Source organism: Mugil cephalus, chromosome 18 (genome assembly GCF_022458985.1).
Source record: "Mugil cephalus isolate CIBA_MC_2020 chromosome 18, CIBA_Mcephalus_1.1, whole genome shotgun sequence".
NCBI lineage: Eukaryota > Metazoa > Chordata > Actinopteri > Mugiliformes > Mugilidae > Mugil > Mugil cephalus.
The window spans coordinates 11740979-11764622 of NC_061787.1; the positions used below are offsets into that span (position 1 = coordinate 11740979).

At 42.6% G+C, this 23644-nt stretch overlaps 3 protein-coding genes across 5 annotated transcripts in view; all 3 read right to left on the reverse strand.

Moving 5' to 3' along the window:
• Nucleotides 1-6381, reverse strand: part of gpr158a (G protein-coupled receptor 158a) — a 60558-nt gene extending 54177 nt beyond the window's left edge. For both annotated transcript variants that reach the window (XM_047568669.1, XM_047568668.1), the window contains exon 1: nucleotides 4803-6381. In XM_047568669.1, the coding sequence (XP_047424625.1) occupies nucleotides 4803-5692 (890 nt within the window). In that variant the 5' untranslated portion in view covers nucleotides 5693-6381. The remainder of the gene's footprint in view (nucleotides 1-4802) is intronic.
• Nucleotides 6382-9163: 2782 nt separating this feature from the next.
• On the reverse strand, nucleotides 9164-13393 carry LOC124995773 (patched domain-containing protein 3-like). Its single transcript, XM_047568437.1, has 4 exons — nucleotides 12625-13393; nucleotides 11552-11673; nucleotides 11184-11329; nucleotides 9164-11000 (listed from the first exon to the last, which is right to left on the reverse strand). The coding sequence occupies exons 1-4, from the start codon at nucleotides 13345-13347 to the stop codon at nucleotides 9430-9432; spliced, it is 2562 nt and encodes an 853-aa protein (XP_047424393.1). The 5' UTR covers nucleotides 13348-13393; the 3' UTR covers nucleotides 9164-9429.
• A 6337-nt stretch (nucleotides 13394-19730) lies between these two features.
• On the reverse strand, nucleotides 19731-23458 carry LOC125024402 (threonine synthase-like 1). 2 transcript variants are annotated; one of them, XM_047612135.1, is made up of 3 exons: nucleotides 23424-23458; nucleotides 21353-22739; nucleotides 19731-21163 (listed from the first exon to the last, which is right to left on the reverse strand). In XM_047612135.1, the coding sequence occupies exons 2-3, from the start codon at nucleotides 22724-22726 to the stop codon at nucleotides 20360-20362; spliced, it is 2178 nt and encodes a 725-aa protein (XP_047468091.1). In that variant the 5' UTR covers nucleotides 22727-22739; nucleotides 23424-23458; the 3' UTR covers nucleotides 19731-20359. The 2 variants fall into 2 exon arrangements, with proteins under 2 accessions (XP_047468091.1, XP_047468090.1); XM_047612134.1 differs by lacking the exon at nucleotides 23424-23458 and adding an exon at nucleotides 23117-23416.
• Nucleotides 23459-23644: the final 186 nt, after the last annotated feature.

The following is a 23644-nucleotide window of genomic DNA, read 5'->3' on the forward strand; positions in this document are numbered from 1 at the left end:
CACCAACTTGCACACTTTTCTCGATCAGAATACACTGCTGTCCCTTTCAGAGGGGCACTGGGAAACAATTACGGTACAAGGACCACGCACCCTTCTCAGAGGAAGATGCCTCTTATTTGATGGAAATGCATTAAGCTGACAGGACGCACTGAAGCTAATGTGAGTCAAGCCACCGGGCACGATGCTGCTTGTCTACCAGCATTTCAGTCTAACCTGGGTCATTTTATTGAGTTGTGTCGCTGATCATCAAAAGAGACACGGCGCCCGTGGCGGAGAAGCTGTGACAGAAAGGGAATAAAGACTGCCTCCATTTTGGAGAGATGGCACTTTCCGTTAGTGTTCTTACTCTCTTGTCATTAAAAGCTCTCTTTTGTAGACCAAACACTACAAACTACAGACTTCAGGTCATTTCTGATTTCTGAAGAATATTCGAGTCAGACTGTCTGCATCAGATTTAAATAGTGCTTTCTTAATAATCAGAGTTTAGAGGGAGATATTTTTTATAATCTAAAACATGCCTAATATATAATATTAGCAGCTCAATCAGACAAATCTAGTACAATTCAATTATTCAACTTCAGTTTTAGGTTACAAAAAGACAAGATGTAAATGATTCCTGCATGGAAATACTAAAGGGGATATCGTTATGATCTAAAACGACAGCGCATTTTAGTCAGTGAAATGTATCGTAAAGCTGCAAAATATTTTTAAACTTGTAAATTCTTCTCCGTCCTCCATTATCCATACGTTTTTGTCGACTGACTAAATATTTAAAATGTTTAAAATGGCTTGCAAACTTTCCAGGACAGCGCTCTCTTCCCTCCGCTCTAATGCCACAGCTCTATTTCCCTCACATGGGATTACTAAAGGATGAACCCGCAGTAACAACATTACAGATTTATCAGTATCGTACTACCAGATCCATTGAGGTTATTCCCATCATTAGCAGTATTATTAGGAATATATTATCTCCTGACAACCAGCCTGAAAAGCCCGTGCAGCCGGGTTTTCTGTAACGATGACATTTACTGTCTCAAGGCATCGTATTGACAGGCCACCTTACTGAGCGGTGGAGTCCCACTGACGTCAGCAGTGAGAGAAGAAGCACCTCGGGGATCTTTAACCCCTGGTCCTTCAGGCTGCGGAAAAACCTTACAGGCTAACTTCAGACAAAAACATCCTTCATTGTTTTTGAAAGCTTCCTTCAGTCAAATATTTTCTCGCCGAGGAGCAAATCTCCACTAATTTTCCTCCTGGATGCAGTTTTCTTTTTCTCCACTCCTACCCTCTTTCATCTCAGTTTAGCATCAAACGTGATAGCATTTAGCCTCGGGAATTGTGGGGTTTTCTTGCTATTTGTTTCTGGATGGTGTCCATGGAAGCAGATGCTGCTGGCTCCTCCTGGAGCTCCGAGGCCTCCCACTCCTGTTAGACGGATGGGCATTCCCAAAGCATTCAGGCTGTCCAGACTCAAGCTGCCTGTGCAGCAAAATTAGAAGCAAACTGAGGTCTAAAGGAAGAGGATTCCACCGCCTAATTAAAACTTATTCGGCCTTTGGAGAAATATGTGGAAAATGCAAATATTTTTTAGCGTTTTAGTGGTGGTTATGCTGTTTGCTATGATGAACTTATTCTGATATTTCAAATGCAAATCCCATATATTTTTATGTTGTGTAACGTGGCGTGCATTCCAAAAACGGCAAAGTATTATGGTAATATTTTTTCTACTTTTTTGTTAACAGATTTTTTTTTTTACCAGCTTTAGTCCTGATCCTACATACCAAATATTTGATCATTGTCAGAATATTCTCCCCCAGAAAAAAAAAACACTTTGCATTCAGATTATTGAAAATATAAAAGGTTTTTCTTTTCTTTAGAAAAGTGATGCCATCGCAAACACCTGCATGTGGGGGTAAAAATCTGAAATTAATCAAATATTTGGAATTTGGAATTTGTTTAAAGGATTTATATAATAAAAAAAAAGAAGACAATCAATTAACCTATACTATTTTAGATTTGCCATATAAAGGTTTTGGCCAAGTTAGATTGATCTGCCAATTAGGACAACACATTCTGAAGAATACCTGATCCTCAGACAATAGCGCGCACACACACACACATACACACACATACAGACTGAATGCTTGAGAACAGCCTGTGCGGTCTAAGCTGCTTCCCCTGTGCTTTCAGTGTATCTGAAGAAACAGACGGGAAAAGCGGAGACGAAGTGTGAGAGGTGTGATTTCTGACACCTTTGCAGAAACAACAGGTCGATACATCGCACACACATGTCCACACGCTCCTCCAGCAATTCGCATTTAGCACCTGTGTTCATCAAAACAAAAGAGCCGAAACGTATGTATTCATGTCCGCGGAGAGTCAAAAACAAGTCACCTCTCCTCTTGCAACATCGCCGCCCCAAACAGGAAGTGACTGGAGCATTAAAAGGCTGGAAATAAAGACAGCTCGCGCGGGCTTGTTGTTCTACATCTTTCATTATTAATTCATCGCTGTATTGATTGTGTATTCATCTGGAGGGGAAACGGAGGAGAACTGATGTCTGAGGCGGCTATATTAGCCAGCGCTTCCCTTCATCTCCTGTTTCTTATCTGGCACAGTGCTGAGGCACTGGGAGGATGCAGGATGGCTGTCAAGAAAGAGACAAACGAGGACCGGGAAAAAAAGGACATGAGAATGTGCAAGGGCTGTTTTGTGGGGGCTGAAACACTCAACAGTTAACAGAACCTAACCAGACACTAACTGAGCTAACTACATTTGGCTAAGCTATGAACATGAAGGCTTTCAAGACAGTTTGGGAAACAGAACTTCATGTTAATCCAATCTGTTGAATAAAAAGACCAAAATTAGTTGACGATACTATTAGGTGGTGTTTACTGAAGCTTGTAGGGACAGCCTTTTTTTTTTTTTTTACTTCATATGTGTGTCTTCATTGGTCTGTTTTGCATTTTTCACTACAAAGCTTGGTGATTCGCTTTACTGATGATGAAATAATTCAACATTTTGGGACATACGCTTGTTCACTTTGTTGCCAAGAGTCTCACAGTTAATCTGGATTTATGTTCTTACATCGGATCTATGTCGAGCCTGTGTGGTCGTCTAGGAGAGTGGACTTTTGCGCCTACGTGTCGCCGTCTTTCTGTAATTGCGCTGCTGAAAAGCTCTTCGCCGGTGGGATTTCTGTGCCTGTGTTTTGAGCTCCTTTGTGGACTGGAACTGAGCTGCGCAGCGGTTCGTTTCATTGAAATTACATTAGCACAGAAAATAGAAAAACACCAGAGTAGATGGTGTGTAGGAGGCAGAGGAAGGGAACTTCTTTCTGTCCGCGTCGCTGCGACATGTAGCTGCCTTCATGTACATTGTACCTTCAGAGGCACAAATCTAGCTTTAGCATAAAGACTGAAAGCAGATGGAAAGACCTAGCCTGGCTATATGGGGTCTAAAGCTCACTTACTAGCAAATGAACAAACTAGCCTGGTTAGCATTTCCCAGCCTTTATGTTAAGCTAAGCAACGCTAAGCTAACTATCTACATATATAACGTGTAGCTGTGAGAGTTGTACTATTAAGCATACTGAATGTCCCATTATGTTGAACTATTTGGTTAAAAGCTAGTGTTGCTTTTGATTAGAAATCCTGCATACCTGCAATATTTGAGGCTACTTCGAGTGATGCTAAAGTGGGAAGCAAATTCCTGAATGGATGTTGCTCCGCTGCTTTCTGAAACTGATGTTTTGTGCCACTCAACAAGCCACGCACGTCACACTTCCAATCTTACAGGGGAGGCTTCAAGTGAATGGGGGGAAATGCTCTGTTGGCATTACTGGGGGAAACCTCTGCAATACCGTTCCTTTGGGAAACATCTGCAGACTCATCTGAAATGTGAGAGAAGGGTTTGGCTGTTCAAGCTAATTCAGCACCTGATCACTTTGGCGAGGAGTCTGAGAGCTGAGGCGGTTTGATACAGTACAATCACTGCAGGTTTTGACTCATTTACAATCCACGCCTGCCTCTGAGCGACTTGAGTGTATCAATTAAAGATTCATTGAAGGCGGTACACACAAGTAGCGATCTGGATTAAATATTCATTGGGAAGATGCTGGTCAGGATCCTATGGAGCCTTAACGCTTGACTCTTCCAGCGCCTGTCACGATTACATCCAATTGCTGGAACAAAACATGACAAGACTGAGCTGCAGCCAAGGTGGCTTTAGGACATGGATTATAAGAAAACAAGCCACACATCTGAGCATTTCCTCATCTTCTGCAGCTTCTCTTTCCTCTTATCTGTCATCTCAGACACACTCCTTGCAGATTCGACCGCCGAGCCTCTTGAAGACGTGAAAAGGAAAGGGCACGTTTCCCGTGTAGTAAGCCGTGCAGCCGAGTGAGTTTGAGAAATGAATTAGGGCCTGTAGCCAGAGGTTTCCACCGCTGCTACATGCGGTAACATCCAGGGTTATTTTTAGCTCCCCGCCTCCTTGTCAGACTGGAGGAGAAAAGAAAACCCCCCTCCTATAACGAGACGAGGCCAGAGGGAGGCTGCAGTGTGTTTGGGGAGGAGAGGGATGCAGGTGATTACCGGGTTTGGAGATGTGAGCGATTCAGGTTGTGATTAAACCAACGTGAACTCACCTTTACGCGACACATATCATTTTCACATAGTTTTGAAAGATACGTTAATCAATCAGAATCTGAACTAAGAGCACTGTAGATGTGTGGTTACAGTGTTTTGAGGCTAATCTGTGTGGTTCAGGTTCAGCTTTCAAACCCTCTGAGTTCCTACCTGAATTCAGGAGCCAGGTTGGACTTGAGGCCATAGAAAGCAGCCGATAGGGTCAAAAGCCAGCGTGGAACAAAATTCCCATTCTCACACTCCAAGTAAGGTGCAGACCATTTGACGTGTGTCTTGTCCGGGATAAAACTCTCTCCTCTTTTCAAAGAATTGTCAACTGACTGGAAATCTTGGCTCAGCACCCTCTTATGGAAGCCGGGGCTCTTAGTGTCTTTCATTTCGTGGTACCACTCCGTGTCGGCGGTGCGGTTGTGCAGGTGGTGGTGGGCCATGCTGGAGAGGTCTTGGAGGACTATCTCTCCACCTGCCCTGGTGGCTTGGAGAAGCACCCAGGGGCCCGCAAAGGACGAATCCCCGTTAAAAGTAACAACAGCCCGGTGGATCTTGGCGTCTCCCTCCAGTATACTCCTGACTAAGGCGTGATACCACTCAATGTCTCGCCGGAGACTCTGCTCCCTGGACCTGTTGGCTTGCAGGATCATGTTGAGGAAGTTTGTGGCGTGCAGCACCGTATCCAGGACGCTGCTCATGGAGTAATGTGGGGTGGCGTGTGACCTTCCCCGCAGAGAGGTGAGCTCGTACTTCCGTGAGCAGTTGGCATGCTTTAAGGTGCTCGAGTCCCCCGTGTGCAGGAAAGCCGTGACTACCCTGGGGAGCTGCTCCTCGATTTTCTGCGGCAGCTCCGGCGTCTCCCCGGGAAGCGGAGGAAGAGGAGGACGAGGCGCGCGGAGATGCGCCAGCTGCCGACGGTGCGTCTGAGCGCCGAAGATCGCCTCCCGTGCTCCGACGTCTTCCCCGTGCGCTGACCATTGCGCGTGTTGGTGGTTCGATCCGATCACAAATCCCACATGCAGCAGCAGCGACAGCCGGAAAACAGCCATCTCCCTCCAGAGAGCGTCCACAGATGTTTGAGGAGGGGGGGATTGCTGCGCAGAAATACAGTGTCGTCGGGCGGGTGTGCTGTAGAAAAATAAATCTACCCAAACTGCTCCGCTAAACCATCGCTTCACCACTTGTAGGATATTCCTCTAAGCTCCTCTGTTCTTGAAACCAAAAAAAGGGGGGAATCTGCGAGGAATCCTTCTCCGCCGGATCCCTTATTTTTCTTACAGATGCTTCATACAGCTTGTTGATGTTGCCGCTTGCAGCTGTTTCCCCCCACCTCTCCCTCACACACGCTGTAGACAAGACTGTCTTGGCTTTTTCTGTTCGGCGGCCGATCTCCTCCTGCGTGTAGGCTACATAGACTGAATCAAAACGAGAAGGAAGGGAGGGGTAAGGGGGCAGGCTGTGATTATATTTATATATTTCTTTTTAGGAGGCACCGAGTCACGGAGCTTCTCACTTGGATGACAAACGCACTCCGCCCTCTTCCGACCACAGCGAGCATTAAGTAAGCCTATAAAAGCCACGGAGAGACACATCGGGTCCGTGCGCCCTCGAAGCCCGTCTTCCTCTCCATCTAACAGGGATCCAGACGCGCCATTGATCCGCGTGTGGACGCTTCTTCTGTCCATCACGAAGCGTTTGGTGGAGCTGCGAGGGAGCTGTCCGGTGCTGAAACAGAGCAGAATGAACCACTTCATTTAGATTAAATGCTGAATTACATTCAGTTTGACTGATAGCTGAACATATTAAATATATTCGCTTGCGTGATAACACACCAACCAGCCACAACATCAAAACCCCTGGCAGGTGAAGTGAATAACACTGATCATCTTGTGACAACTTTTTGGACTTGTTATTGGTGTAGATGTTACTTAGACATGTACCATATGGTGGCCCTGAAGGACAAAACACAACTACATTACAGAAAACACAATCACATTCAGAAAACATTTCAGAAAACACAACGACATTTCAGAAAACACACGACATTTCACAGGACACAACCACATTTCAGGGTAGGGACAACATTTCTTGTTTCTGATTGCACAGAACCCGTGGTAAAACATAAGCTGATGTGATTGGTTGTTTTGCTGCCAGTCAGAAATGTCAAAACCCAACAGTGTAGTCATTTCCTGTTTCTACTCAGCTGTGTCTGTGCACGAGTTGTAAACCTGGTTGGCGTTAATAGATGAATATCTTTACTAATTAATTGATTTTAGAAGAAAAAAAAGGTAGATTACAAGTTATTTTATCAGTTACATTCAGCAACAATGACAACCAGTTTTGCCAATGCTCACTTTATTGGAAGTGCATTTAACCATTTAACAGTTTTAACTATTTCCTGAAAAGATTTGTTTTATATGTACAGTATATAAATAAATAAATAAAATAAAAATTGTCTTTCTGGAATTCACTTAACATAAATACTTGTTTTTATAAAAACAAGTCAATTCAATGTTGTGTTTTTGAAGCTAGATAGGACTTTGTCTCCAGCATAGAGTGTATAGTGATCCTTAATATTGTTTCTTTCAGCTGACAGAAACTCAAAATAGTGGCTGTAGTAACGCGCAGTGACTTGGATAAGTAACTTTAATCTGATTACTGGTTTGGAAATAGTAACCAGAGAGGACATACATATAATGTTATTCTTATGCTTTCAACCCATCATGACATTACCATGTCCATCTGAACCCCTGAAAACACAGTTAAAGGAGTTGCCCTGAGGAGACAGTTCAATTACTCCTCAAAAAATGAAGTTGGAAGCGTCATAATATCAGAGCACAATGTTTGGCTGACATGGCAATGACTCATACTTCTTTCCACAATGTGGACAGTTCATGTTGTCTGCTTCCAAAATGTCATCACATTTTTTCTACACTTCCACGTACCTGACCATTCACAAAGTCTCATTTCTGGACTGCCAGCAAAAAAAAAACAAAAAAACACAACATCTTATATTTTATTCCTGTCCAATCAGAAACAAGAAGTGCTGTCCCTATCCTGAAATGTCATTGTGTTTTCTGAAATGTTGTTGTGTTTTGACCTTCAGGACCACCGTAGTACCACCCACCTAGACCAGACTAGACATTCCCTGATGGCAGCAGACATCTCCAGCATGATGCAGCCTGACACAGGCACACACACAGAAACGGAACAACTCAAAAAAAAAAAAGAAAGCATGAAACATGTCCCCCTCCAGGGTGGAGGGCCATGTCGCGTCACGCCGCGTGGCCGAGAGGCATCTCGTCCTGGAAGTGGGGTGAAGGGAAGACAGGCGTGACGGAGGGTGCCAGCGCTGGGTGTCAGCCTGAACGCTGCGTCGACCATGAAGGATGCAGAAAGTTACAACCTGAGGAGCATTTTTGACCAGGCTACAGGAAGCTGCACCCGACAACGCTTCTTCTTCATCTTAAACTGTGTGGATATCTTGAAATCTGCAAGCATTCCTTTTTAATGAAAGTCTTTTGAAAGCTGCATGCAAACAAACAGAATTACCTATTATGAGCTGGCCAAGATGGTCATATTACAAAAACACATATTGATTTTGTGTGTGCAGGCTGATGTCATATATATATACATATATATATATATATATACAACAAATGCTGAAAAAAAATGAATGGGCTTGTTTGAATTTTCGTAAAGATGTTTACAGCACAGCTACAGTGTCTTGTTCCATTCTAAATAAATGGTGGGGAGTTTAGGGTTTTTGTCAGGAACATGTGAACCTCACATGACTAGGGGTCAGCAGTCCACCTGCATCGCGTCCGTCGCACCAGTTATCAGGCATTTACAACATATTCAACATCTATTTAATTTCTGGCCATCGGTAGGTCATTAGGTAGGTCATTACCTGCATGTAATCTCCAATTGGAGGTGAGTATTTGAATACTGCACCTCCCACAGATGCCCCACCCCACCCCAGCCCCACGTCAGCCTTGTTTTTTATGTACGCATATATTTGCTGACCTTTGGGCCATACATGCACCAAATCTCTTTCATAGTCGACCATAGAGATGAGCAGTAGGATTAATCTTTGAGGCTAATTTTAATCAATAAGTAATTTGCCTTATGGCTGGGGTCTTCAATGTTTTTCAGGCCAAGGACCCCAAACTGATGGAGAGAGATTAAGTAGGGACCCTTTACATATTATATATGTTCTATATTAAACTCGGCCTAGTGCTATTTATTAACACACATTATTATTATCATTTTGCATTCAGTATTCAGTTACCCCTTACCCCTTCACTAAAATATGTTGGATTCATGTAAATGTGTATTTAATGAAATTTAAATTTGCGGAAACTAAAGATATACATGAAAAATGTCTAATCAACCAAAGATTTTGTGACCCCCCCTGCAGTACCTCTGCAGACCCCCTAGGGGTCAGGAACCTCCTGCTGAAGACCTAGGCCGTATGGTGTAGCGATCTCATTGATCAGTTTCATAAACAAGTGGGCGAAAAAGTAGAAACACAGTTTATTATGAAAACTTTATTTTCCAGCATAGTAAAAAAAATAGTCAGCAGCTCTCAGTACATTGACATAAGTGTGATCAATTAGGGAAAAACAAAAAGGCGAACCTTGAGGCTAGACAAACTCATACAAATACACACATCTATCTAACGATTAAACTCAAGGCAACCACACACCATAGACATGATGTATTTTTTTCTTTTGGAACATGATTGATCATATCTGCCTAACTATAGCTACTGTGCAAGCGATGGTTATAATTTGCTCACTTCAAAATTACTCTCTTCGGGCTCATCTTTATCTGATCTGCACGTGAGTATCGTCAGGGCTACTGGCATAAAAACAAGGCCGTGGATCATCCCAAAGACCATGACGAGAAAAAAGAGCTTAAAAAATGTTCTGAAGATGTGAAATTCAGACACGGACAAAATCGACACCCCTAAAATTGTGGACAGGGCGCCCTGCAGGATGGGGTAACCCAGATTGGAGAGGGCGTCAACGGCCTTGTCGTTCGGGCTCGACTTCTTGCTGGAGACGAAGGCGTAAGAAACGTGAGCCGAGAAGTCGACGGTGAAGCCGATGGAGACGGTGAAAATGATCATGGATATGGAATCCAGGCTGACGTCCCACAGCGTCATGAAACCGGTCACCCCAGCCGTCACCGAACCGATGGAACACGTCACTGCTAATGAACAGAGGGGCTCGGGGATCAGCAGGAGAGAGACGACAAACATCACAGCCGCGATCACGCCGACGCTTTTGAGGATGCTGCTCACTACCATGTCGTACTGGTCGTAGAAGATGAATTCCTGGTTGTAGACTGATAAAGGAGTCACCTGGCATCTGCCTCCTGTGGATTTAAGGGCTTTAAGCATGTAGATTTCCATGCTGGTGTTGGCAATGTCAACAGTCTGAATGAAACACCGGGATGCAGAGATGGAATCTGCAGTGATGTTCACATCTTGCTTGAAAAAAGGATATAAATCAAAAAACTTGGGGAGATTTCTGAGGAAAACATCCTTATCATCAAGGTTTAACTGTCTCTCCAGTCCGTATGACAAATAAGAGTCCAGCCAACACGTGTATTCATCCTCATCTACAACCTGGAGCTTTTTAAAGTCCTCCATACATCCTTGAAGTTGTGACCTCTTGATATTATCCCAATATGGGAAAGGCTCGTTCACAATAACCATCACAGATGGACCGTAAGCGGAAAAATACTGCCGGTCCTTCCAGTTGAATCTCGTGACGTGGGAGTCGTCAGCCGCAAGATCAGCCAGCTCAATCCCATGCTCTACGTGGAAACATCCATAAATACTTGCAGCTAAATACGCCACGTACAGGAAGATTACCACTCCCTTGACCCAGGCTTTGATCAAAAATGGGCCGTAGTAATCCTTGAAGAAATTGCTGGTTGGCTGTTTTTTTTCTGCTCCAGTGTTTTTATCATAGCCTCCTCCCACACAGCAGATGTTAAACATCTCAGAGCGGTGTTCAGAATGCTCTGTTGGTATTACCATGCAGGTCAGCCAGTGCCTGTTGTCGGCTTCCCGCTTGCCGTTGAGAGCCAGGAAGGCTCCGAAGAAGGTGATTGTGTAGATGTAGGAGAATATGATGGATGTTGCGGTGTACAGGCAGAAAGCCTGCACCGACGGGAAGTCAGACGCGATGCCAGTGAAGAACTTGAGGACGTCCGTCACGGCCGTGATGGTGATGGACATGATGGCTTCTTTGTAAGTGTGAGCCATCCGCTCAGGGACGGGGTCGGTGACCCTGGTGTGCTGCCAGTCGGACACCATTATGAACATGTTGTTGAGACCGATTCCTGTAAACAAATACCGCTGAGGTTGATGCACTCTGACTTTGACTGTGATGCATTTAGCACAGAAGGAACTGCTTTTCAAATACTTGCCACTTTTAGGTAATTCGGCTGATGGATGTTGCAGTCCGATCTACAACTCTAAACTTTAAACTAGAGTAAGGAACAAACAAAAGCTTTTCCGCTCACCAAGAATCAGGAACGGAGAGTTTGCGACAGTGATCACAAACGGCACTCCAATGTAAAGCAGCAAGCCAAAAGAGGAGATGACTGCCAGCCCGGAGGAGAGGACGCCAAAGACCGCCACCCACACCTTGTTCCTCACATTGTCCGTTCTGCCAAGGAAGGTGACATAGTCCAGTTCATGCAGCTCATAAAAATAACAAGCATGCAGGTCCTTCCCATGTGTTGCATATATTCTTATTTATTAAGTTTTAAAAATCAACACCAGGTCCAAATTGACCGTTCGTGTTGTTATTATTTTGTCTTCTACAGACACTGAATAGAAACCAAAACATTTAAATCTATGAAATTTAGGTATAAATTGAACTTCTTACCTCATGCAGGAGATCACTGAGAAGGTGATGGCCAGGGCATAAGTGGTGAGGAATAAAGGGAAGCCATCTGTAGTGTGACTGTTAATCTCCTCCTGCTTGGATTTGGAGGTGTAGTACGACACCTACAGAGGAGCACAGCAGAGAAGAAGCCAACATGAGCACTTCCATAAAAAAAATCAAACCTAAAAAATCTGAATGGAAATCTCTTTTATTTAACCTCAAAATTAAGATCTACATAAAGGTTAACCTGTGAGAAAATTCACCTTCATTTTCATATATAGTGATTAATTTTTGTTTATTTATTTATTTTTTTTGCACAGGTGGATGTTCAGGTCTTAAAGGATTTAATGTTGTAATAAAACTGTGTTTGTGGCGCATAAACTTCTCACATTTTCAGAGACGACAGAAAAGTGTGTCAATTTAAGTTATATTCAATCTCAGTTTTTAACAGTTCAAGGTGTCAAAAAAATGGAAAATTGTTTTTTAAAATAACAAAACTATTTCCAATTTTAGCTCAAATAAAATGCAATAATGAATTGCCCATATAACCATATAATAGAATAAACAAGACTTCACTTAAATGAGGTAAACTTTTCTTTTTCTTTTTTTTTATTATTTTTATGTTTTTACAGCCCTGGTTATTGATTTTCAGAATGACCAAGCAAAGGTGAGTGTTTCCCCACCGGGTTTCTTTCAAGCTGACAGTCGTAAAGAATGCAATGATCAGATCTGTAACCTGAGCTCGAAAGAAAGCGTCCCAGCCCTCGCTCTTTCCAGAAGTTTCTGTCCTTTCTGACAACCCGAAACATTTTCCAGTGAGTCTTATTCTCAATCTTTTGAGGATCCACTGTGTCTTTTGTAAATCTTTAGATAATGGTTTAGTTGTATAGTTGTGCGTCATAGCTCGTCTTAAAACTGTTTTGTGGCCATCGTGTCGTCTTTGTATCTTTTTGTGACACAACATAATAGACCTCGTCACTAATCACAATTGCATGGACGCTAATTATAATTCTCGTTGTTATATTAGTTATTATCTCTCTGCGAATAAATATGAGTAGGAGTGTGATACATACATCAATGTGTTCGCTGTCCCCCTCGTTTGATAAGAGCGCTTTGAACCCTCTCAGCCATATTTTCGAAGCTTCATCTGTGCTTTCTTGAGTCCCCAAGTAGTAGAAGAGCTTTACAGCCTGAGCACTTATGACTGAGCTGTTGGCATCTGTAATAACTCCACCGAGCACATAACCCAGGAAGACTGGTCTGGATCTGTGGTTATGTACCGGGTAGAATAAGCTGGTTCGATCCGTTTCATTAGAGCTAATCATTTCCAAGATGGCATTTGAGACACATTCTCCATTGACTTGGGCGCACAGCTCACTGAAACCCGATCTCTTAGAGTTCACACTGATGTTAAGGATCTTATCGTTGAGTCTGATGAGGTCCTCAAAGGCTGGATTATCCAGCATGTTACGGTTATCAGTTGACACGGCAATGAAGGAAGCAAATTTTTCCATGTCGTACAGCCTTTTGTCAGAAAACATGGAGTCATTGTAGGGAAAGTTTTCCTTGACAAAAGCTTTTGTTGCTTTTGAGGGTCCTTTCCTGGGTGTGAACTGCTGCTCAAGATCATTGTCCTCCCTGTCCTTGAGAAAAAAGAAACCTCCACCAAGTGCTGTTGAGACAATAAGAGGGATGATTAAAAAATAAAAAGGACGGGAGCCTATTGTTGATCCGAGTTTTTCAAAAAGTCCGGACAGAGGCTTTGCAAGGCAGTCTGTGCGTCTGCAGCCCTTCATCTTCAGCAGGATAGCAGGCACAAGTGGGAAGACACTGCACTGACATAAATGGTGTCAAGATCACATCACTCCAAGTCACCTATTTATTATGAGGCTTGGATGATAATTTACCTTGTACCGGGAAAGAAAACAATAAAGGTTTTAACACCGTTGTGATGGTAAAATGATAAGATGGGCTCTTTAAGTGCCTTCATATTCAACTCGTAAATGAGGACAAGATGAACTTACTAGGGGAAAAACAAATCTTTTCAGAAGAAAATCAGGAACTAAGACATCACGTTGTTTTTATGACGATGCAACAAAATGCAGGCGTGTCATTCATGATTACCTACGTCCTGTACTTTGAGAGTTTTTTTCATGTCAAAAGCATTCCCAACGCGTGTCAAAAAACTTTCCTGTTCAACTTTTATGATTTGTAAATGGTTGTTTACAGTTCTTACAGTACCTCTTTACTACTGGAATAAGTAATTGCATAAATACCTTAACAATAGATCATTAACAAAACCCATCCACCCAACACATGTAGAGCAATTGTGTGGCATGGAAGGTTTGCTGACTGAAGAAAACTAGAGACCAAGAGTGTATCTGGTGTTCACATGCTAGTTAGTATTTCACAAGAGAGAAAAGCAAACAAAGACATCGCCCATTTTGCTTGTGTTACATTTAATGTGATCATATTAAGTTTGATAAGCGAGACTACGAACAGCCTGATCTTCCATTGTTTCTCATTGTACTTGTTCTTGACTATATGTCCGTTCATCTTCTGGTCATTCACTGGTTGTTCCAACCTTTTTAAGATAATCTTAGCAAACACCCAAACATAGGGTTAGCTTAAACCTAAATTCAATTTCAGTTTAAACCCAAGCTTAATGTCAGCTTGAAGCTTTTAAAATAGATTAGGTTCAAGCTATCGTTAATCACTTAATAATTCAAGCTCAATGTAAGCTTAAAGTTAATGTTAGCATAAACATAAGCTTAACGTTAGCTTGAACATAATTAAGCTAAAACCTCAACCGCTCTTAAGATAATTAAGCTAGGTTTACCTTAACCTGACCTAGCATAGTTGATCAAATAATCAGTCACCATAAAATTAACAGTAGGTTTTAGATATAGCCTACATATCAAAGTACAACATTATTAAGTAATAAATCTGCTACTTTCCCTCCTGTAAACCATATAATTATTTATGGGAAGTCTGCCAGACACAACGATCGGAAGGGATCAGCGTCTTGGGCGTTCAGTGACAGGAATTCATTCGGAATTCAGCAACAGTCATGCTCCACGTATCAACGCCCCCGTCAACGTGGCATTTTGACCTTTAATCGCACATGATATTTGAAGTGAGAGTCCAGGAGGTTCAGTTTTACACCTCCAAACCAGTCGGGCCTTCCTGTCAGTTAACCCCGTCAGTCAGCTGTCAGTCGGAGCCGTGCCGAGTCCTCCGAGGCGAGGCTCCTATCTCATTTCATACGGATCCATCTCGGGGTCATTGATTTCTCATTCTCTGAGTGAGAAATGGATTCTCTTTCCTTCATCACAGTTAGGAGGAGGAGGAGGAGGAGGAGGAGATCCAGGCAGACAGTCGCCAGAAGCCTGATGGAGGCATCAGTTAAATGCAATCTGTTTCAGGACCTTTTAGTTATTTTGTTCACCTTGAATTAAATCATTGCTTTTTTGTCTGTGGGCTTATCAAAGACGGTTAACAGTAGATAGGCACCGATGCATTTTGTTCAGCCAGGAGTTTGCATCAAAATGCAAATGAGTTAAAGCCCTACTCCAATACAATCATCTTAAGGTGGCGAGCTCCTGTTGACACTTTCATTAGCTATCCTTTTCTCTCCCTTCTCTCCCTTCTCCTCCTCCTCCTCCTCCTCTCACTTTGCAGAGGTATGTTGGGGTGCAAATCAATGTCTTGGGTAATTAGCTGGGAAGCCTCGGGTGAACACGGTGTTGAGACATGCTCGCTGATTGTTCTGCTCTTGCTTCCAGAAAGAAAGCATTGATCATTGACAAAAAAAAAAAAAAAACTAAAAACACATCACTATGCAATGGTTGATAAGATGACAGCAGAGGGAGGACAAAAAATGCTTCCTGCTCTTTTTATTTTTCCACTGTTGTCAGATCATATTGACTGATTTGTTTTGGTGTGGAAGAACCAGCTTCCTTCAGTCAAGCTTGTTTCAAAAGCCATGAAAAGGATGTTTTACAGTTTCACAGTCAATCACACTTACAACATAAAAAAATGTCAGTATACAATAATTGCTTTGTTGAAGACACTTATTTTCATTTCCAGAGGAAAAACTGCTTTGACCAAAGGTTAACTTAATTACCCTTTCATTTAATTACCCTTTGACCGAAGTTTTTTTCCATTGTGACTAAATTGCACTCTAAAACACTGACACTATAAAGAAGCTCATAAACTCATATACTCCTAATGTTTTCTTTCCATCTCACTCAAACGGAAAAACAATGACAAATAAATTTGTCAAAAATCGCGTTTAGTCCAAGTTTTGTAATTCCTTGCATCCGATATTCTCTGACGTCAGACATTTGTATCTGCCACGTATACACTCACTTGCCACTAAATTAGGTACACGTGTTCAATAGCTTGATAACACAAATAGTTAATCAGTCAATGCATTTACGCATGTAGATGTGATCGAGACAACTTACTGAAGTCTGAAGATGTCTGGTCTGACAAGTTGTGTAATGGTGTGGGGCTACGTCCAGCAGGATAATGGACCATGTCACAAAGCTCATATCATCTCAAACTGGGTTTCTTGAACATGACAATGACTTCACTGTACTCCAATGGCCTCCACAGTCACCAGATCTCAATCCAGTAGGGGAACCTTTGGGATGTGGTGGAATGGGAGATTCACATAATAGATGTGCAGCTGACAAATCTGCACCAACTGTGTGATGCCAACATGTCAATATGCACCAAAATCTCTGAGGAATGTTTCCAACACCTTGTTGAAAGTATGACACCAAGAATTAAGGCAGTTCTGAAGGCAAAAGGGGGTCCAACCTTTTACTGGCAAGGTGCACCTAATAAAGTGCCCGTGGGTGAAATGTTTCAGTTGATTAATCTGTCCGATATGTTGTGTTAGATTCTTGACAACATTAAAACAACACAAGAAATCGCCACTGATTTCAGGCAACATGAAGGGCAGCCGCTTTCCAGGCCACTGGAAATAGGTGGAGTGGAGGTGGAGAGGGTGCCTAGTTTTAAATTTCTCTGAGTCAACATCAGCGAGGATCTCATATGGACCGTGAACTCTGCTCAACAGAGACTTTGCTTCCTCAGAACACTGACAAAGGCCCATCTGCCCGAAAAAAACATTCTATATCAGTCTTTTTAGCTAGATACCAAAAACAGTCATCATTGCACTGAACCACGTGTCCCCTCTGCACATCCTCCCTACGTTATCAACTTTAACATCAAGTGTGTGTGTCTATGTCTGCACAAATGAGGCAGGGAGTGTAATCATACATGGAATTTACAGTATATGCGAGTTGTGTAAGGGGGCTGTAATGGTTAAATTGTAATTAAAATTTTAGGGTTTGTAGTCTTTTTCTAAGAAGAGCCATTGTGATTTCACTGAATGTGGATATTGCAATCACAATAAAAGCATTGTAATTCCAATTCATATTGTCACCTGCTGAGCCTGTATAACTTCATCACAACTATAAACTGGAACATCGTATCATGGTAATTAAGGATTTTGGGTCATTAAGGTGTTGGCCACCATGACTCATCGGCGACTTTCTGGCCGACCACTGTCAATAATTTCCAAATTGTGTAATACATTTTGGCCGGTAGTCAAAAGTCACCGCAGTAAGCTTGCTAATCAATGGACGTATTGCCACATCTTTTTTATGTCATCCACATTTTGAATGTGCTCATTTTGAAATGTGGTTATTCTTGAGTTCTATTTGGTTCAAAGGATCTTTCAAAAGAAAGAAAAGAGGTGTATGGTGTATGTTTATCCGGTTTGCCAGATCGTCTCTCCAAACTCCTCCAATGCGTTAATTTCCTCCCCTCTCTTTTCTATTTCCCTCCGCTGTGAAAGAGCAGTTTCCATTATGCCACAGGTTCACATTAAGGAGATGGGAACAGGCTGGTACCTGCAATTATCCTTGCTCATCCAGCCGTGGGTCACTAGGTGCCGAGCAACAGCTGGCTCTCTCTTTCCCTTCACCACACGCACTTGCACACACATTCATGCACCTGCACGCCACCCGTCCTCCGCCTCCAGACTCTTACCACCAATTCTTCACATTCACCCGCCAGGCAGCTTGATTAATAAGGACAACGCTCACAGCGAAGCAAACCACAGACACAGAGGGGAGGAAGGGAGAAAGAACGAGCACAGCGCTGGTACTGAGAAGCCTATAGTATGAGACCATGCGTTACGTTATATATCCAAGCATAGCAAAAAGATGATCTTGTTAGCATGGAAAAATAAACAAATAGGGGAGTTGAAGCACAAACATGTCCAGATTTAGGAAGAGATGACAGCAGGGATTAAAATAAAATGAACTAAAGTAAAATAATTGGAAGTTAGAAACACATCATTTAGGCTCCATATTGTCATGTTCATTAGGTTATAATGGAGAACTGGAATTGAACATTAACTTACAAAAATTGTTGTTGGAATTTACTTGTAAATTATAACTAAAAATAACATTTGTATTGAGGTTTCAGAGTTAAAACTACAGTGTCAGTGTCAAAACTAATAAATTATTCTATCTAATGGTATTAGCATGTTTTGTCATTTTAAGTAGATCTATATTTTTTTTGTAAAAGAATAAAAAAGCTTCCCAGTTAACATTCTTCTCATTAATGTATTTATTATTTATGGATATGCATTTTATTTTTATACTATATAACAGGTTATGTCATGGTTCATCTGTAATCCAAATATGGGTAATGTTTTAGCATGCTAACGTAAGCTTTGTCAGACATAGACATAGTGGGTACACATTTTAATAATATATTTAACAATTTGTTACCTTTTGTTAACCTTTTTGATTTAGTTTAAGTTTCATCATAAAATGCAAAAGGGTAGAGTTTATTTTACAGTTAACAGCATTTTTAGCCCGCTTGTTAGCTTGCTAAACTGCCTCTGTTGTGCCTGGGCAACGACCATTGTAGCAGCTGTGGTCTCATAACTTTTAGCCGAATGACAAGCATTTTGTATACAATTTGTATTCACAAGTTTGTTTTGTTTTTTTTGTATTATGTGTTAATTCGCTAGTTCCACTTGAAAGCAGTCATTTTTAGCTAATATAACCTCCAAACTCTCGCTAACAAATTCATTCATTTTAAGTTTCTGGGCACTACTTTTCCACATTTGTTACATCTTTATATTAGACCTCATTCATTTTGTAATTTTCTCATATTTCAGAAACTTTATTAAGACATTTAGATTTTTACACCTTTTGTGTTTGGTCCTTAACAGTTAGCCTTGTTTTTACCTTATTTGGCAAAAATAAAAGTAAAACCTGCCAGTACTGGGTGTTCATTTTAGTCATCTCTATATAACAACTACATAGTACCAGCTGCTTCGCCCAGCTCCAGAAAAGAGGAGGTTATATATTGTTATTAAAAGCATTATTTACCAGCTCTGCAGCATCTGGACACTAACAGTCAAATCACTTTAGCAGATAAAAAAGGCAGCGCTGGCTGTGAATTTAATCAAAGCTTATTACATGGCATGGTCAGTTTAATTTTTGAGATTTTCATATATACAGCCAGCTCCAGAAGCGTGCCGGCTATTGCTGTGAAATGAGAGGTTAACATACCTTCGGCCATGTAAAAAATTATGTTAAAAAGACGCAAACCAAAGACAACACATTTCTTTTCACTTCCTGTAAAGAGAGACATTGATCCCGATCAGAGGCCACGCTGGCAAAGTGCTTTGTCAAATCGGGCCTGGACTTTCCATCTATTTTAACAACTGCAGTCATAAGCAATCCTGGAGATCTATGAAACGTATCCTGCTCCCTCCTCTCCTCACAGCTGCTGAGGCAGCACCTGGATTTAAATGAGTCGACCGAGACAGGATTCATTCCTGAGAGCTTCGCAGGCGTTTGGTGTACGCGTGAAGTTGAAACCATGCTACCAGTTTGGTGGAAACTAAAGGATGAAAGGGTGATCACCTTAATCAGCAAAAAGGTCCTGAAATCTGACTTTTTAAATGTATGTACGTACTTTGCTATATGTTATAAAAGTTAGCCGACTGATATAGCAGCTTTGTGTATTTTTACAGATGATTCCTTTAATAAAAGAGGAAAGAAGTGTCTAGCTTACTGAGGCCTAGTTAATGAATCAACAACTGCTCCAGCTTCTGGTGGTAATTACAGGACTGTAAACCTCACAGAAATCACTTTATTGTCTGTATTTCAATACAACAAGCGACCGGGAGCAAAGAACGTGCAAAGTTAGAACAAAGAGATGGAGTACATAAAACACTGACCCAGAATTAAAAGCTCTCACGTCTGTCAGTATTTATTGGTGTGGAAATATACTGATCAAAGACACAATGTACCTGAACAGACACTGAGAAAATATTGTATAATTTAGCTCATCATTAAACTAAAGGGAGATAACTATCTCCATGAATGAGGATATTGATTTCATATCACAGTTTGACATTTTATTTGGCCTTGCTACTACTGAAAGGCTGGCACACACATCAGAGGGCAAGAGGCAGACATCCCCATCTAGTGGGCCAGGACCCTAGGTAATGATGTAAAGAAATGTTGCATAGTCAATAACTGGAGTAATAAAACAGTTTAAAGCCCTATTACTGTGCAACAAGGCTCAGCCAGAAGTTGGCCTTTTAAATGATGTTTTTAAAAGCGATTTCATGACTTTGATGATGAGAATTTGCTTAAAAATGTTTAAATAGACTTGAATGAATTTGCACATCCAAGAAATACTTAGTATTTTTCGCCATTTTGATCTCATTTAACGTGAACATGAAGGAAAGTCGGAATATTTCTACATAACCTTCAAGAAGGAGTCCTGTATCATGCTCTCTACCTCTTCTACCAACACGCCATAATCTGCCTGACAAACGGTGTGTTGTCTCCTGCCGCTTCCCTTCAAGCATTTCATCATCTCTCTGTGGATTTCTGGTCTGGAAGCGGTGACTTCCAGCTTCTTCAGCTGCTCAACTGGATCCTCGGGAATATTTTGGATTCGTAGAGCTTTGAACACAGCGTGAGCAAATTTTCCGTAGTGGGCCGTGGAACAAAGCACCACGGGGCACGATCCGTCCTGCAGCCTATCGGCAACGACTTTAGCCACGGCGGTGTGCGTGTCCATGACATAGCCCGTGTCTTTGTGAATGCTATGGATGGCGGCCAAGCAGTCGTCCTCAGAGCACCAGCCCGCCAGCACTTCCTGCCGTATTCTGCCAAGGAGCGACTCAGGAACCTGAAAGTGCTGTTCGCTGTCTAAGCGTGTGAACAGGTCCTTGACAAGACGGCCGTCTCCGTTTGAGACGTGGTAGAGAAACCTCTCCAGGTTGGAGGATTTCAGGATATCTATAGCCGGGGAGTGGGAGAGCATCAGAGGCCTTCCCCTCAGATTGTACTCGCCTGTGGTGATGAAGTCGGTGATGATGCGGTTGTGGTTGGACGCACAGATGACTTTCCGTATGGGGACGCCCATTTGCTTGGCGTACAGAGCTGACATGGCGTTGCCGAAGTTACCAGAAGGGATGCAAACATCAACGGGGTCCCCGAAGTTAATCACACCGTCCCTGCACAGATCCAGATAGGCCGAGGAGTGGTAGACCACCTGTAAGACGGAAACCCAGATTCAAATTCAGGGTTGGTTAAATAAAACAAGTAAACTGAATACACCAATTTAGGATTTTTATTTTAATTGGCATTTTCCTGTTAGTTTTTAAAGGTTCCAAACTACTACCGGTCAAAATGAGAGTCAAAGAAGCCTTGCATGAAAAGTACGCAGGGATCATCAACCCACCTGTGGCAAGAGCCGCGCCCAGTTGATGGAGTTGGCGGTGCTGAGGACGGTGCCGTATTCCACAGCCAGATGCCCGGTCAGCCCAGACTCGCCAAACATCCTCTTAATGCTCCTCTGACAGAAGTCAAAGTCTGAGAGGACGCTGACGGCCCTGGCGCTGCCCTCCCTGTAGCTCGTCATCTGGAGCTTCTGGATCTCACTCACTCCTTCCTCCGGGAAAAACACCAGCACGCCCGTTCTGCTTCTGTCTGTGCCGCTCAGCCTGCTGAAGCCGCTGAGCACAGCGCTGCCGGTGTCCCCAGATGTGGCTACCAGGATGAGGTAGTTGCACATGGGCGGGAGGCAGTAGGCAAAGAGCTGAGGCATCAGCTGCAAGGCGAGGTCCTTGAATGAGGCGGTGGGGCCGTGAAAGAGCTCCTGAACGTGCTGGTTATGGATGAGGTGTTTTACAGGTGCGACTGCTTCAGTTGAAAAGTTTGACCCGTATGCTTTGGATATCATTGCTCGGAGATCAACTGCAGAGACGTCCAAAGGGTGGATGCACTTCTCGAGTAAAACCAATGCTCGCTCTGGGTATGACATGGCAGCTAGTCTGAGCCATTCGCGTGCATCAATCTTTGGGAAGCCATTTTTGGGGACATAGAGGCCGCCGTCTGCAGCCAGGCCCTCTATGACCACATCACTGAAGTATGTCTTCTGACTGGGCAATCCCGCTCTGTCACACCTGGTGGATACATACGTTTCCTCGTCATGGTTCTGATATCTCTCCACAGCCTTCAGCACCTTCTCCGCCACCTCCTCGGCGGTGTCTCCTGCTCCACAAAACACCCGCACGTCATGCCATTTCTCATAAAACCGTTTCCTGTAAAGCAGAATGTCCCTCATAGATACCCCCGCCTCCTGACCCACTATCCTGTTCACCTTCATCACGGCGAGTCTCTGCATGATGTCCTCGCTGTCTATGTCCAGGTAAACGACCAGCCCGCCCTGCTTGACGTGCTGCATCGCCTCAGAGTGGAGCGGGTTGGAGCCTGTCAGGGAGACGACACAACCGGAGGCTGAGAAGTTACACAAGGCCTGACCTTCTTCCTCCAAGAAACGATTCCCACCGACCGCAGCCAGCTTGGCAGCCACCGGCATCTTCCACGTCGTCTCCAAGACGTCGTCATCAACGTCTACGGCGGGCAGTCCCAGTTTGTGGGCCACGATCTTCCCCACTGTAGTCTTCCCTGCTCCAGGAAGACCCATAAGCAGGATGTTCTTGTCCCCTAGGCGGGTGGCTTTGGTGGAAAACCATGACTTTGATGCTGAAATTGGACTCAGGAAGCATGTTGCAGTTCTTACTGCGAGCTGGCACTGCTTCAGTAAACCCATAGCAGGATTTAGCCTGAAAAAAATGAAAACAAATGTAAAAATAAAAAAATAAAACAATGTATTAAGGTGACAACTCAAGAGAAGCACTACTGGAGAATATGATACAGTAAAATTACACAACCGTAGGTAGATATTAAAGTGGAATCATGTAATATTTCTCATATTTATATCATATGTGCTGTCATAATAGATAGTATAATTTAAACGAAACAAAACAGAAAATAACCTTCTTGGGTCAGAAGGTCAGTTTCTCTATTTTAATCGCATTATATCAAATGTGCAACGTAAAATAGATTAAAATAATAACGTATAAAGTAGCCGCATCAGTGAAATAGATTTTTGCTTCCTTATTTTTATTTATTTTTTTTTTTTTAAACAATAAACCTTTACCTGGCGTTTACAACAGAAGCGTGCTGGAGTAATTCTCAGGTAAACAGGGATTTTAAAGGCTGTAATACTGCATATTTATAGCATTGCAGACTACGTCACGTTGTGTTTTCTTGCAGCGACTGAGACGCTTCTCACGTGTTCTGCAGTCAGGAGGACAGTAATAACAGTCACGGCACGATAATTTTTAACGAGCAGTCCACAGGCTTGAATGTATAACTTTCTCTTGTATAAACCAGTGGTATAAACCCGTACGTAAATATTTTAGTACAGTCGGTAGGAATTTTAACAAGGAACATTACACTCTTACTTGAAAGGAAGCTCAGTGTACAGAGTCCACAAACATCTACGGTCAGCCCAGAGGGACAAAAAACTGTTTTTTTTTATATGACGGCTACTTCAAATGTTTGTGGTCCATAAAAAATATTAGAATTCGACTTCTTTTGTTTCATCCTCTGTAGTAATCAAATGCCATCACTTTCGGTCCTGGTTTTAAGCGATACAATTTTAAATATTTTACTTTTATATCGC

Excerpts from the sequence above, each read along its gene's own strand:
- LOC124995773 (XM_047568437.1), bottom strand. The coding sequence starts at position 13,347 with ATGAAGGGCTGCAGACGCACAGACTGCCTTGCAAAGCCTCTGTCCGGA. Across the intron at positions 11,330-11,551 it reads TCAGTGATCTCCTGCATGAG|AACGGACAATGTGAGGAACA; the intron begins GTAAGAAGTTCA and ends CTTCCTTGGCAG. Across the intron at positions 11,001-11,183 it reads CTCTCCGTTCCTGATTCTTG|GAATCGGTCTCAACAACATG; the intron begins GTGAGCGGAAAA and ends ATTTGTTTACAG.
- LOC125024402 (XM_047612135.1), bottom strand. The coding sequence starts at position 22,726 with ATGGGTTTACTGAAGCAGTGCCAGCTCGCAGTAAGAACTGCAACATGC. Across the intron at positions 21,164-21,352 it reads GGGCGCGGCTCTTGCCACAG|GTGGTCTACCACTCCTCGGC; the intron begins GTGGGTTGATGA and ends TCCGTCTTACAG.